The sequence below is a fragment of the Diospyros lotus genome, chromosome 13 (genome assembly GCF_014633365.1).
Source record: "Diospyros lotus cultivar Yz01 chromosome 13, ASM1463336v1, whole genome shotgun sequence".
Lineage (NCBI taxonomy): Eukaryota > Viridiplantae > Streptophyta > Magnoliopsida > Ericales > Ebenaceae > Diospyros > Diospyros lotus.
This window is the reverse complement of record NC_068350.1, coordinates 40,181,295-40,195,170: the sequence shown is the minus strand read 5'-3', so window position 1 is coordinate 40,195,170 and position 13,876 is coordinate 40,181,295. Positions and strand designations below refer to the sequence as shown.

At 36.0% G+C, this 13,876-nt stretch overlaps 2 protein-coding genes across 12 annotated transcripts; one reads left to right on the top strand and one right to left on the bottom strand.

Moving 5' to 3' along the window:
* The first annotated feature begins 2,773 nt into the window (after positions 1–2,773).
* LOC127788923 (glutamyl-tRNA reductase-binding protein, chloroplastic) lies at positions 2,774–9,624 on the top strand. Of its 8 annotated transcripts, XM_052317619.1 has the most exons (14): positions 2,865–2,926; positions 3,166–3,231; positions 3,420–3,517; positions 3,600–3,686; positions 4,310–4,408; positions 4,911–5,006; positions 5,136–5,201; positions 5,295–5,385; positions 5,791–5,858; positions 5,949–6,014; positions 6,570–6,620; positions 7,124–7,188; positions 8,812–8,899; positions 9,378–9,624. In XM_052317619.1, exons 4-13 carry the CDS (start codon positions 3,666–3,668, stop codon positions 8,870–8,872), a joined length of 684 nt encoding a protein of 227 aa, XP_052173579.1. In that variant the 5' UTR covers positions 2,865–2,926; positions 3,166–3,231; positions 3,420–3,517; positions 3,600–3,665; the 3' UTR covers positions 8,873–8,899; positions 9,378–9,624. The 8 variants fall into 8 exon arrangements, with proteins under 8 accessions (XP_052173578.1, XP_052173577.1, XP_052173571.1 ...); XM_052317617.1 differs by lacking the exon at positions 3,420–3,517 and having other exon boundaries at positions 2,775–2,926; XM_052317611.1 differs by lacking the exon at positions 3,420–3,517 and having other exon boundaries at positions 2,788–2,926; positions 3,031–3,231.
* A 414-nt stretch (positions 9,625–10,038) lies between these two features.
* LOC127788924 (uncharacterized) lies at positions 10,039–11,934 on the bottom strand. Of its 4 annotated transcripts, none has more exons than XM_052317621.1 (6): positions 11,741–11,934; positions 11,519–11,577; positions 11,153–11,396; positions 10,801–11,056; positions 10,591–10,689; positions 10,039–10,411 (listed from the first exon to the last, which is right to left on the bottom strand). In XM_052317621.1, exons 3-6 carry the CDS (start codon positions 11,374–11,376, stop codon positions 10,361–10,363), a joined length of 630 nt encoding a protein of 209 aa, XP_052173581.1. In that variant the 5' UTR covers positions 11,377–11,396; positions 11,519–11,577; positions 11,741–11,934; the 3' UTR covers positions 10,039–10,360. The 4 variants fall into 4 exon arrangements, with proteins under 4 accessions (XP_052173581.1, XP_052173580.1, XP_052173582.1 ...); XM_052317620.1 differs by having other exon boundaries at positions 11,688–11,933; XM_052317622.1 differs by having other exon boundaries at positions 10,591–10,683; positions 11,688–11,933.
* Between the last annotated feature and the right edge of the window lie 1,942 nt (positions 11,935–13,876).

Here is a 13,876-nt window from a genome sequence, read left to right as displayed (position 1 = left end):
GGAAGACGAGGGCGGCCATGCCCAATCCCAACCCCTTGTCGTGAAACCGACCGACGTCACGCATTGAGCAGATGGGAAGAAGATAATGAGCACCTCCACCGCCACCGCCACCGCCACTGCCACCGAATAACATCCATTTTCCTTTTCCTCTTTTATGTTTTTGTGCTCAATCGATTGATTTATCAATTCATCGTCCAACCATCTATCGTCGTCCTCCAATCAATCGGGGGGGAGAGAGAGAGAGAGAGAGATTAAGATGGTGTTGAACACCCCGGTGGTCGCTCGGGTGGCGAACGTGTCGGCGGAAGCGTGCCAATACATCGCCTGCAATCCGGAGAGGTTCAGCAGCGAGCAGGTTCTCCACCTCCTCTTCTGCTTTCCCTTCCAGCAGTTTCGCCGCCTCGCCCTCTGCCTCTGGACCTTCTTCTGCTTCCCTTCCCCGCACCTCTACTCCCTCTCCGACTCCGACTCCGACTCCGATCATTCCGATTAGTATTACAATTACAATTACAATCAGAATCGCAATTATTGCATTGTTTCCATTTTTCCTTTACTTCTTATTGTACAGTACTCTTCCTTTCCTTTAATTTCACTTTTTTAGGTATTTTCTTTTCTTTTTTACGTCGTTTTTTCCTTTTCGTTTTGTCTGCAAGCTGCGATGGATCCATTTAATTTCTGTTGGCTTTCCGCGTGTTGTTACTGGCTAATGTCTCTTTCAACCTTTCTCACATATTGTTGTTAGGGATTGGTTGTTTGTGAATTGAAGCTAATTGTTTTCTGGAATTTGATGCCTGTAGATGCATGCATTTCTAATGCTTCATCTTTGTTTCCCTGCCTATATGCATTTCTTTCTACCTTCTCAATTTTTCTGCAATTCTTTTCCCTCTATCTTCACATCTCTCTCTTTCTATGGGTGAAAACTTGTTGATTGTAGTTGCTGGCGCTGCTCTTGATTTTCTTTCATAAATTTCTACTTTGATGTAAATCTGAATACAGCATGAATGTGTTCATCTGCGGTCCCTGGACTCGGATTATAGGTGTCAAAAGGGCCGGGCCGGGCCCGGGCCCTTTTATCATTGATAGGGCCTGGCCCGGCCCACGGCCCCCCTACAAAGGGGCCGGGCCGGGCCCTTAGCCCACAGGGCCTAACGGGCCGGGCCTGGTGGGCCCGGCCCTTTTTTTTTCTTTTTTTTTTAAAAATAATACATATAATATATGCATATATAAAAATTAATTTGTTTCTTTTTAAAATATTTTCTATCTTAATTCTTAAGTTTTAAATATTATTTCATTAATTTATATGCCTTATAATTTTTCTTGTGAATTGATATAAAAAATAATGTACATATAAAAAGGAGAATGTTTATTTATAATTTAAATATATAAAAAATTTAACTTAAAAATTTTAAATAAATTAATGGATGGTTATTATTTATATATATTGCGAAATTAAATTTTTTAATATCTAATATCAATAATTATTAAATAATAACAAAATTAAAAAAAAATGAGTAAGGGCCTTACTGGTTCATAAGGGCCTCATGGGCCCGGCCCATAAGGGCCCAACGGGTCGGGCCAGGCCGTGGGCCCAATTTCTTTGGTCCAGCTCGGCCCCCCAATGGGGGTCGGGCCAAAGCCCGGCCTGTCACGGGCTGGGCCGCCCGGCCCTTTTGACATCTCTAACTCCGATTGCCCAATGCTTATGCTTAAAAGGGGTTTAAGGGCCAAGCGATTATGCACTTTTCTAGATTACCATTGCCATTGCATGAAGGGTGAACAACATAATATCAAATATCAAATTGGACTGTGCTACATGTACTAATGAGATGTACAAGTCCGATGATCAAATTAAATTTCGTAGATTAGACTTCATCATCAATCATCGAATTTTGTCAATCATGAATCTTGATTGATTGGACTTCATTTCGACCGGACTTCATCATGGGATGAAATCCGATCATGCTTTATCTATAAGCGACAAGTTATGTCAGAGCATTTTTAAATTTAAACACTTTTAATCATTCTCTTAGTAACCAAATTATTTATAAAAGTAGCATTTTCTTATCAGATTAGCCGTCTCGATCGTTCGTAGAGTTTCGAGTCTCACATGCAAAGCTTATGTCGCGCAAGATCTTAAACCATTTCACAAACGACAAAAAAAGACAGTTATAATTCCTATAATCAATTCATTCTTTGCTCGAAGTTAATATCATTCTCTTCTCTGGCTAAGAGGTCATGAACAGGCTTTAGAGAAGGTGTTCTGATGTCTTTTAACCAACTTCTTTGCATGAGTTCGACTCTCGATGGTTGGATTAAATTCAAGTAATTGTTCTTGGAATTTCGATTAATTAATGACACTATATCCAAAAGCATACCTCCATTGTCAATCGAGTTATTCCTCCTCAAATATGACCTCCGCTAATTGATGATGTTTCAAGGGAGCAATACCAGTTATTAATTATTCTCAAGAACTCCATCAAGCTTAAATAGATTATTTTAATTCCAGTCAAGCTTAATGACAAGAGAGTATCATAATTATTTTATAATTTTTATTTTCAAGTGTTTTTTTTTTTTATTTAGATGGCGTGTAAGTTTTTTTAATTAGTGTTTATGTAAATGGGTTTTTATCGAGTCTCAATTAATTTCATTTAAAATGAAAGAAAAAATAAATAAAAAAAATATGAGATATAATTGCGAGATTTATTTAAAATTTTATCAACATAAATATATAAATAAATTAGATTAATTGAGAAAAAATGAAGTAGAAAAGGCAGCACAGCAGGAGAGAAGTCATGGTCGTAGAAGAAAAAATGTTTTTAAAAAGAAAGAGGAAGCGGTAGGAAGAGGTAGGAACAGGACGGGGACGGTTCCAACAGGTCGTGACTCGTGACTCCCCATGGCCTCTGCGGTTCGCTCCCCTGATCAGGTTTTGCTCTCGATCTCTCTATCACAGTCGAATTCTAGGGTTCCATAATTATCCAAAACTTCTCCTCCTCCACTGCTTCATCGTTGTTTTGTTACTCAACACAGAAGACACGCGACGGTTCTCAACCTAGTAGAAACGAACAAACGGCAATTATCATGTCAAATAAATGCTTCCAATTCACGCTCATTCCGGTTCTGATCTTTGTATCTTTTGTCGAAAAATGTTGTTTGTTCACTCAGAATCCTTCCGCTGCGGATTCTACTGCTTCTGAATTGGATGTCTTTCAACTCCTTCAACTTCATCAGGTATACTTGAAATTGTATACATAAAAAATTATATATACATGTAACAGTAAACACTGATTAATTATTCGCTATTCTCATGTTACTCGATCGAACTAATCAAAATTTCCAAGTTACTCGAGAAATATGTTGTACTAGTACTACGACTGTTTTTCTACAAAATTATGAATGTATCTTTATTTTAAGCACAGATAGCTCCGCTGAGCCAATTTCCTGTAAGTAAATAAAAGAACTATTCTGGACATACAAAATTTAGCAGAAATGAAAATCACATGACTCTGGCAGTTAGGTATGCCGAACTCTAGTCCATATGGTAGAACTAATATTGGTGGTTTGTTGGAGCTGTGCTTTAAGGAATCTGACAATTGCAGGAAAAGGCTACCAGGCTACCTGCAGTTGCAGAAATCCGGACTATTCTTTATCACTATTCTCGTGGGATGCTCTCTACTTTCTCTCAGGTTTTGTTTTTCTGGCGTTAATTAATGCTTGATTATGCAACTTGTTGATTCTTCAATGTGAAATTTTGGTTATGTTGTTTCAATTGAAGTGTAAAAGTTCATGGATGCCACTACATCTTTTTGTGATGATTTTAATGTGCCACCACTACCATAATGATGATATCTTTGTTGTGTACTGTTTGTCATATCCAGGGGGTTCTTTTTGAAGAACATGAGTGGCAACAATCCCCCTTCACTTTATCCCTGATAATAATATGCTAGTTTTAAGGATAATGATCCTCTTGAAAGCTGCTCATATAATGGTCATGATACAAAGAGAATGAATCTGATATACTTCTTTTTTTCCCTGAACCTGCATTGCAGATTCATAGATAAATAGTAACAATAGTGTTGGTTATGGAACGTGCCATTTGCCTGATAACATGGCTAATAGACTTAGCTATACAGTACACGGAAACAAAGCATTTGCTTGTGACAGACATTTCACAGTTCCTGTTGAAATGTTTATTTAAGTTACCTATGATAAACTTAACTAGAATTTTCAATTTTTTTTAACATTTGCCAAGCAATTACAATTTGTTCATCACTATTGGAACTTATTTCCATTGACTTTTAATGTGCAGAAGCATGAGGGCTACCCATCTGGTTCTATAGTCGACTTTGCTTGTGATGCATATGGATCTCCAATATTAGCAGTGAGTAGAGTGGCAGTTCACACTAAGGTTTGCAGTTTGCACCTTACTTTTGAGTTCTGTTATCTTGTACATATGAGGAATCATGCATGGAGGATCTTTGGATTACAATACAGTTAAATGTTATGACAGGTTCACATTTCAAGTTTTATTGCTTGAAGGTGCCACATGCTATGAAATTCTGGTTTAGTACTTGATATCAGATATCAAATATCAAAGGGAAAAGTCTTCCAAATGCTCCTAGTTATAGACCCCTTTTCATAATTTTGTTTATGTGGTATTAATTGTTGCATTTAGTTTTTAGATGTGCCTCCTCCTATGAGAATGATAAGCTTCAATGTTTAAGATGCTGTAATCACTTATTCATTTCTGGCATAGATGTCCAGTTCATATTCTTTTCCTTCATTGTGATACAATCTAAAACTTCGCTCCGAAATACTTGTCACGTCCCTTTGAATACTTTATTGTTTTATGTTTTCGAAAATCTTTTAATTATAAGCATAGTTAGATAATAGTTCGCTTATTGTTGTAGGACCTCTTAACTAATCCTAGATGCTCATTGCTCATAGCAAGGGATCCCGAGGATAGGACTGATTTAACTATAATTTTGTATGGTGATGCCATTTCTGTAAGTCATCATTTATTTTGGCAAGTGACTTCTGATTAATATTCTGTACTGTTTCTGGTTGCTGCTTTCCCCATTGACCTCTATCAAGCACTCAAGTTCAAGAAATTTTCTCTCTATTCAACTGTGTAGATCTCTGAAGAAGATAGGGAATCTGCCTACAATGCATATTTGTCGAGACATCCCAATGCATTTGGGGTAAGTACAGGTGACTTATTCTTTAGCATGTATATTACAATCTGCTTCTTTACTCACCTAGATGAGGTACTAAGACACCTTTGTAATATCAAGGTTGACTCTGGCAACTTTCTATTTATGCGCATTGAACCCAAAGTTGTACGATATGTGTCCGGAGTTGCTACAGGTTTATTGGATTCGGGAGGTTTGTCAGAATACACACAATATTTTGTTTTATTTATTTCAACTTTTGAGCAACAATAATTAGTGCTTGAGATTGAACCTTTTGAAGGTTTCTTCTCAGTTAAGTACAGTGAACAACAATAATGTTGGTTACTGATCTGTTGCTGGTAATGATTATCTGGCCCGTTGTCTATTCCAGCACTCTCAAGAATCTTGTAAATCAGTGATTCCTATTTGGAGAAGAATTGACAGAATAGCTAATAGCATAAAAACAGATACAAGTAAAGTGTAAACGAAAAACTGACATGCTGCCTTGATCTTTCATCTCAAACCCACTACACCTATAATAGTGGTAGAGTAAGGGAGTTGATATTTCTGCTCTGTGTCTTACCACCACCTTTTTTTATTGTATCTTGGTTCTTTCCAGAGTTCAGCATGGAGGAGTATATAGCTGCGGAAGTAGATCCAATATATCAGTTCTCAAAACCTATTTCAGTATAAAGGCTAATTTTTCCCTTTTCTACCACATTTCTTGTCATTTCTTTTACATATCTCATTCATTTTTAACACCTCTATTATTCGCAGTCCCACATGAATAAGGATCATTCAGAGGATACAAAACTTATTGTGCAACATGCAACATCAATTCCGGTAATCAAGAGAACTCCTTTAAAACATCTCATTCTCCATGACTAGATATTGTTAGAACTGCTGATATTTTGAACTGTGGCAAACTCTTTCAGTCAAGTGAAGTAAACTAGGAAAGGGAATTTAGTGGTTCCAATTTCTTACAGCTGAGGTGATAACGATTAGATGCTTTTTCTTTTAATAGGGATGGGATTGAGAATTGTTCTGGGGTTAAATTCAAAGGGGGAGAGAGAGAGAGCTTGTAACTGTAAATGCATTTTGTGCTAGTTTGTGGACATTATCAACTCTGCCACTAGAGCTCAGAAATTTTGTTGTCAATCAATATTCATTTTCTGCTAAAGCCTTTAGTTACTGCATTATCAGGGACTACCAAGGCTCCGTTGAACTACCTGTCCCCTTGCTTGAATTTTACTAGTTTATTTAGGAGTATATGGATTCATATATGTTACTTGCATGTTTGAACTGTAGAAAATATATCATTAACTAAGTTAGTTGGTGTGAGGGTGGATAATGCATACCTATCTTACATGCTAAAGTTAAGTTTGTATCATCCACCAGGTGGACTCTGCTCACATGCTGGATTTGGACAGTCTTGGTTTCAATGTTAAGGTAATCCTAGAATGTCCAGTAGGGTAATTCCATACGAATATATGTATATATAATATTCACAAAATACCACTGCCACATCATTTTAGTGGCATTTTCTATATAAAAATTTCTATAAGAATGCCAATTTCCTTTCTCTTGTGCATTCTGTTGATTCCAAATGCATAAAACATTAGAATTGTGCAGTCTATAACTTTTGTAACATTAGAATCACACGGTCTATTATTGTTGTATGCGTTATATATGTTGTTCGGGGCTTTCATTGAAGGGTTTGAAGCCAATGAAGGGTTTGAAGCCTTTTTAGTTCTAGGTTCTAATAAAATGCAAAGTTCTGAATATTATTATTACTTTCTTTTTTTTTATCAAAAATTAGGCTGTTCTGTAAGATTTCGTCTTTGCTAAAAATAGTCTGTTGGATGTTTCTTTTTTCTATCATCTTTTTATTTTTCTTTTCTGGGCTGTGTTTGAAGGCTCTTTCCTCTTTTAATAATTTATTGTCTTTTTAGGCCATCTATCAAGGAGATGCTTTCAAACTACGAATTCCTTTCCCTAGACGCGCAGTGGATAGAAAGTAAGTCATTTAATTTTAAATGATTATGTTCCTGCTATTTGCTCCCATTTCCCACCTCTCTCTAGTTGGCAAGCTTTTCTGAATTTGTTCTAGGCTTTTCTATATTTCACACATTGTTGCCAAAACATTTCTATTCCAGAGCTAACCAAAATGATATTTTGATCCTTGATTTCAGTGATACACACACACACACATGAAAATAGTAACTATTTATTCATTTTTTACATTATGAATACACTTTAGAGAGCACTATTTATAAATAAGTTAAAATTGTTAAGGTATAACATTAATGAAATTAAAATATTTATAGGAAGGACTAATAGAAATAAATCTAGATTTTCTGTTAATTTATAAGTGATTGCCAATTTGTTCTCTTAAACTTTTAATGTTTGTCTAATTTGTTTAAACAATTAACACACTCCTTTTGTCAAGCACACTGGTGTTATCAAAATGTCAAGAGAAGTTAATGGTCCTGAAAATATAAGAAATAATATGATGACGAGAACCTGTGATGCATTAAATGCATGTCCAGTGTTGATATCCAACATGGTGCCTGACATTACACGGTACTTTCTTTTTAAGTGTCCCTGCGTAAGGCAGGATCTAGAGATAATGCCTCAAAAGATCCCCAGTAACTTGTGGATTGTTAAATTTAGTTTAGAATATTCAACAAGGTGCTAGTCATTCCTCTATCGGAGTGACCCCTTTCCCATTATGGTCAGAGAGAAAGAAAGGGGTAGATGGAATGAAGATAATCTTTAATACTCCTCCTACATCTTTGTCCCCATATCAAAGAGTGCCAAACCACCATGATGCGGCATCTAGAGCAGTTGCCCAACCACTCTTGAGAACTCTGTTTCAGTAGCACCTTTTTAATGCTGAGGATAAAGCCTCCATATATTTGTGGCAATAAAGGTGACACCTACCCATGTCACTTCTCAAGCATTTAGCACTATTCATAGGAAGGCAATACCAATAACAAGTAGTTTAAATTATCAAACTTACTACCTGTTAATCCCCTATGCTCTCTCCCTTCTGTCTTCAGTAGGTCGAATGACATCTTGTTGCCTAACACCAACTCCCAGGGGCCCCTATTAAGCCTGTTCGCAGTTCAACTCTCTACGATAATGTGAATTCGAAGTTTTACCTGTTAATCCATGTATATATTTGGTTTTGGCACAGGCCGTCATGGATTACTGGTCATGCCAATGTTAGCCTAGTTCACTGTAAGATCGTGAGAGTTAGGACCATGATGGTAATTTGCTTCAGCATTTTGTTTGTAATGTTTGGTATATTGATATCATTCTGAAATAATATATTTAAATATATATCAATGCAAGTAATAATAAGTAATTGCACACTCATTTGAGTCCCATGTGTTGGCTAACATCTTCATATCTATCTGGGTTTAGTTTTAATTGAGAGCGCTACATTTTCATGGACTCATAGGATTGTACTACATTTTCATCAAACCCCTCTGCCTGTGGCAGCTTACGCTTGGTTTTTAAATCATGAAACAGATGATAAAATGGATAATAATAAAAGCTCAAGAGCCTTTAATTGAGTTTGATTACTTCCAGTGATTCTTGTCGTCAACTGTGTCCGTTCTGTTCACTTTACCAGGGACGTGAGGACTCTCGTAATTGAAATGCTTCAAGCTTCGAAGTCTCGGCTCTCAAGTTAATTGATTCTGGTGAAGAAAAAAAAAAAGGTGTGTTTCCTTATATCTGGTGTGTTTCTTGTACTATCTGAGAAGGCAGCATCTCTTATTGTATCCTGTCATAACTCTTTAAATCACTGTTGATACAAATAGACAACATTGTGGCGGGTTGAAGCCAAATTTGATCGGCTTTTCCATTGGCCATAGGACCACCCCAACTTGAAATACCTGCTCTTTAACTCACTGTTTTCACCTTTGCACGTTACTTGTTCAATCTATATGTCATCTGTAATCAAACTGTTTTTACTTTTCAAGTTTTTCAGGAGTAATCAAAAATCGAAATAAGGATAGATTATTGTGACAGATTGATTGTTTTTCATTTTTCTTTTCGCTCGATAATCTTCTTCTCCTTTGAAATCTAACTGTAACTGGAATTGGACCTTCAGGCTTACAGACCATGGAGCAATTTATGTACCTAAAATTCTCTGCGACTCCATGAAGAACTCTGATTTCGTTTCTCGTTTTGTAGGATCATGGAGGCAAGTATCAGGAACCACCTTGTGGTTGATGGAAACAGCTCCACTCCCTTTGCCGTCTCTCTGTTGACATGCTATTGCATATACATCTAGTGGGTGGACGTTCTTTTCTTTGTTATTGTAATGATCATTAACACAGTAAGTAAAATGGTTCAAAAAGCAGCAACTGAACGTGGTATATGAGATATATTTGGTCCTGTTAAAGATGGAGAGTCAATGCACGTAAAAATTTTGAATGTATCCTCAAGGATAAGTACGGAAAGGAAAAGGTCGTTCCTTTGGTTAAGGATTAGGATATATTTGACATTATTTTTTAAAAAATATTATACACCCACAAATAAAATTTTGACAAACAATTTACACACATAAATTCCTAATAATTTTATCTAAATTTATAATAACCTTATCTAAAATTAGTCACCGTCTTGAATAGTGTTTTCAATAAAATAATTATAAATCTATTTATATAAATTATTTATTAAATTTTGGATGATTTTTAATAGTAGTATTTAAAAAAAACCAAATTGGATTGTTGACCAAATTGTAATTTAAATTAACGTTTGATAAGACTCTCTGACTAGAAATCCTGCTAGAGAGAACCCAATGGTGGATTAGCCAAAAAAACAGAAACCCAAATGAAGGAAAAATACAAAATGATTGGAAATGACTTAAAAAAAATTATATTTATGTCTGTTACTCTTAGTTAATTTTGATCCTAAAAAAAAAAAAAAAAATACTAAGAAACAATATCTTCTATACAAATACCAAGGACAACGTAAAAGCACGTATTACATTACATACCCTCTTCCTTGCTCAGCAGCAGCAGCCGCCGCTCCCACTCCTCCATTTGACACCAAAGAAGCAGCAAAATCACCACCACACCAAACATTAAACACTTTCCTTCCCGGAAGACCAAAAAGGAAGAAGAGATATAGGCTGCTTGCTGGGTTGGGTTTTGATAAAAGCTGCCTGAACTTCATTCAGAGTCGCTGTCCATGTTTCCCATGGCCTTGAGTCCTCTTGGTCTCTGCATCACATCATCATCATCATCATCATCATCATCCAATTGCAACCCCCCCCCCCCCCCCCAAATCCAGTCAAATACAAAACCAGTAAAGGAAGGGGGAGGTTCATTTTCCCAGAAAACCTCTCCCCGGAAGAGAAGAAAATGCAAGGAAGAGAAGTAAAAAAAGTGATGGGAGGTACCTTCTTAGAATTCTTCTTCTCCCTTACTTCATACCTCTCCTGGCACATGTCCGATAGCCAAGCCCCTGGGCTCACCAACTGCTCCACACCCAACTCAACCCAAAATAAAAGCAAAAACAAAGAAGAAATCACAATCAGAACCCAAATTGCTTTCAATTTCTCACTTTTAATTTCATGGGATAAATAAAAATCCTCAAATCACCGACTTACAAGTAAAGTTCTTTGGATGATTTTGGCCCTTTTCTTCGGCCTCTGAGGGAGCTTACACCCTTTCATGGCCATAAAATCCTCCTCTTTCTCTTTGCTCGACAGCCCAATACACAGCTTCGGCCAAACCCCTCCCCCTCCCCTATTTCCGTTTCTGTGAATCTCATCTCCTGATCCCTTCCCAATCTCCTCCCCCCCCGCCGCCGCCGCCGACCCTCTCGTCGTGTAGTACCTCTCCTCCTTCTCCGGCGAACAATTCCTGCACACCACACCCAAACAATATTCATGAGTTTTTTTTTTTTTTTTTTTTTTGAAGGGGAGAAAGGATTGGTCAATCACTCTTTTTTCAGTTTACCTGGCGAGGCGAGTGGGTTGAAGGAAAAGAGAGCTCTGTCTCTCGGAGGACGCTGCGGCTGCGGCGGCGATGATCGGAGACGTGATTCTCCGGCGAAATCTGCCGGACGAGATTCCTGGGTCTCTCATCCTGACGCACCTCAGCCTCTTCCTGTTCCCCCACTGCAGGAACAATTCAGCCTCCGCTGGCTTAAACACTCTCTGATTCTTCTCTTCTTTCTCCATGATATAATTAATAATATATCCTGTCAAAAAGATGAAAAAAAGAAAATCATCCAAATACCCATTTGAGATCTGTAACATCATCAACTGTCCATGGATGCATATGGAGCAAAGTTTGCATTTACGGGTAGAAATAGCCTCGAACCTTAAGATCTGTGGGTGCGGAACAAATCCAATCCAGAGGAAGGCTACCCCACAAATTTCCTGAAAAAACCAAGAATTGATTATCAAGAACCCACCCACCCAAAACCTCAGAGAGAGAGAGAGACAAGAAAGCTGAATATGGAAGCAAGAACCAGAAGAAGACGAATTACAGTGAAGGGGAGTTTGGAGGAAAGAAAAAGAGAAACCCAAAATCAAGGCAGACCGATGAGATTTCGTCTGGCAAGGAACACCCAGACCAGATGGCAATCTCTCGAAATCTCTCTCCGCTGCGTGTTTGTATTCTCTCACTACTAGCGAACAGAAAGAAGGAGAAGGAGAAGGGGAGGCCCTCTGCTCGGTCTTCAATGGCAATTTTATATGGGAAAGAAAGAGAATGAGATGAGATGATGATGAGCGTTCTTCTTCCGCCTTGCCTTGTGTATATCGCCTGATAACTGAAACGAGAAGGGAACCGTTGGATTTTACCAAACTGAGGGTTAGGATGTGTTGGGAGTTCCAGAGAGTCCAAACCCAATCCCGTCGGGTTGTACTCGCTCCGACTATGATCCGATTTTATTTTGGTGTTTGATTTCACTGAAAATAAAATAGTTAAATGAAAGAATGTCGTTTTGCTTTGGTGTCTAAAGTAAATTTATCAAATTTTAAATATTATTTAAGTAACGAAAATGCTGGGAGGGTAAAAATTTGATTTACTCAAGCTAATTTAATCATCAAATCTACTGAATTTATTGAGGTAAAATTAATAAATAGTCATTAAATTTTAAAATTATAATTATTTACTCATTAAATTTTAAATTATAATCATTTACTCATTGAATTTTACTCAACGTCAATCATCCATCGCTCGTTATAATTCTGTCAGCTATTACAAATGAAAAATATTAACGGAATCTGACGTGGCAAAAATAAATTTAACAAATACTCACTAAACTTTTAAAATGTAATTACTTATTCACTAAATTTTACTCAACGTCAACCATCTATCAACCCGTTACATTACCGTCTGATCTTGAAACAAATTAAAAAACTTTTTTATACATTTGAGATCACTTACTTCTCAAACCAAAAGCCAAAAATTAAATTAATGATTCAAATTAAAAAAAACTACTGATACAAATCAAAAGTAAAAAAAAAAATGTTTGCTTAGATTTTTTTTTTTTTTTACCTTCATTACGAACAACAAAATTCAACATATTCAATAATGAGACCAAAAGTCAAAAACTGAAGATATGCCAGTCATCGAATATTGTTACACCCACAATGATGTATTATATTAAATTGGCATAAATGTAATGAGTGAATTTGGTGACCACCGTTTATGATTGAGTTTTTGTTTTCTTAAGATGGTCATAGAGTCACATTATTTGGATGGATAAGTGTTTTGTTTGAGGCGATGATGAATTAAAGATCGTTGATTTTTGGCATATAAAAAATACGATTTTTGTAATCAATTTTTGGTTCTTAGTCTCATTATTAAATACATTTTTTGTGAGTTTCGTTCTTCATAATGGAGGTAAAAAAATCTAAACAAACATTTTTTTTTTACTTTTGGTTTGCATCAGCAGCTTTTTTAATTTGAATCATTAGTTTAGTTTTTGGTTTGAGAAGTAAGTAATTTCAAATGCATACAAAAATCTTTTAATATGTTTCAAGATCAAATGATGATGTAACGGGTGTTTCAAAATCAGACGGTAGTGTAACGGGGTGATAGATAGTTGATATTGAGCAAAATTCAGTGAGTAAGTAGTTACATTTTTTAAGTTTAGTGAGTGTATGTTAAATTTATTTTTGCCACGTTAGATTTCGCTAGCCACGTCAGATTCCATTAGCATTTTTCGTTTGTAATAGTTGACAGAATTATATCGAGTGATGGATAGTTGACGTTGAGTAAAGTTCAGTGAGTAACTAGTTACAATTTAAAGTTCAATGAGTAAATAATTACAACTTTAAAGTTCAACGAGTGTTTATTAATTTTATTCAAATTTGTTGAATCGATTCAATTCAGTTAATTTTTCTCAAAAATTTAGTTTTTAATTTTTTATTTGATTTTTTCGTTAGAATAACTAAACTAATAAAACCAAATGAACTTTAAAACGATGTTGTTTTTATATTTATAAGTGTTGGTCCCTTAAGGTATGGTCACTCAAAAGGGGGGTGAATTGAGTATTTAAATTTTTTTTCCCTTTTAATAAATATTATTGATTACTTATTTTTCTTTAAGAATATATATAAATTATTATTTTTTAATTAAATTCTTGTTATTTAATTTTAAACAAATTAACATTCTATAACTATGTATATGTAAGTTTGAGATTAATAAATTACAAGTCACAAGATA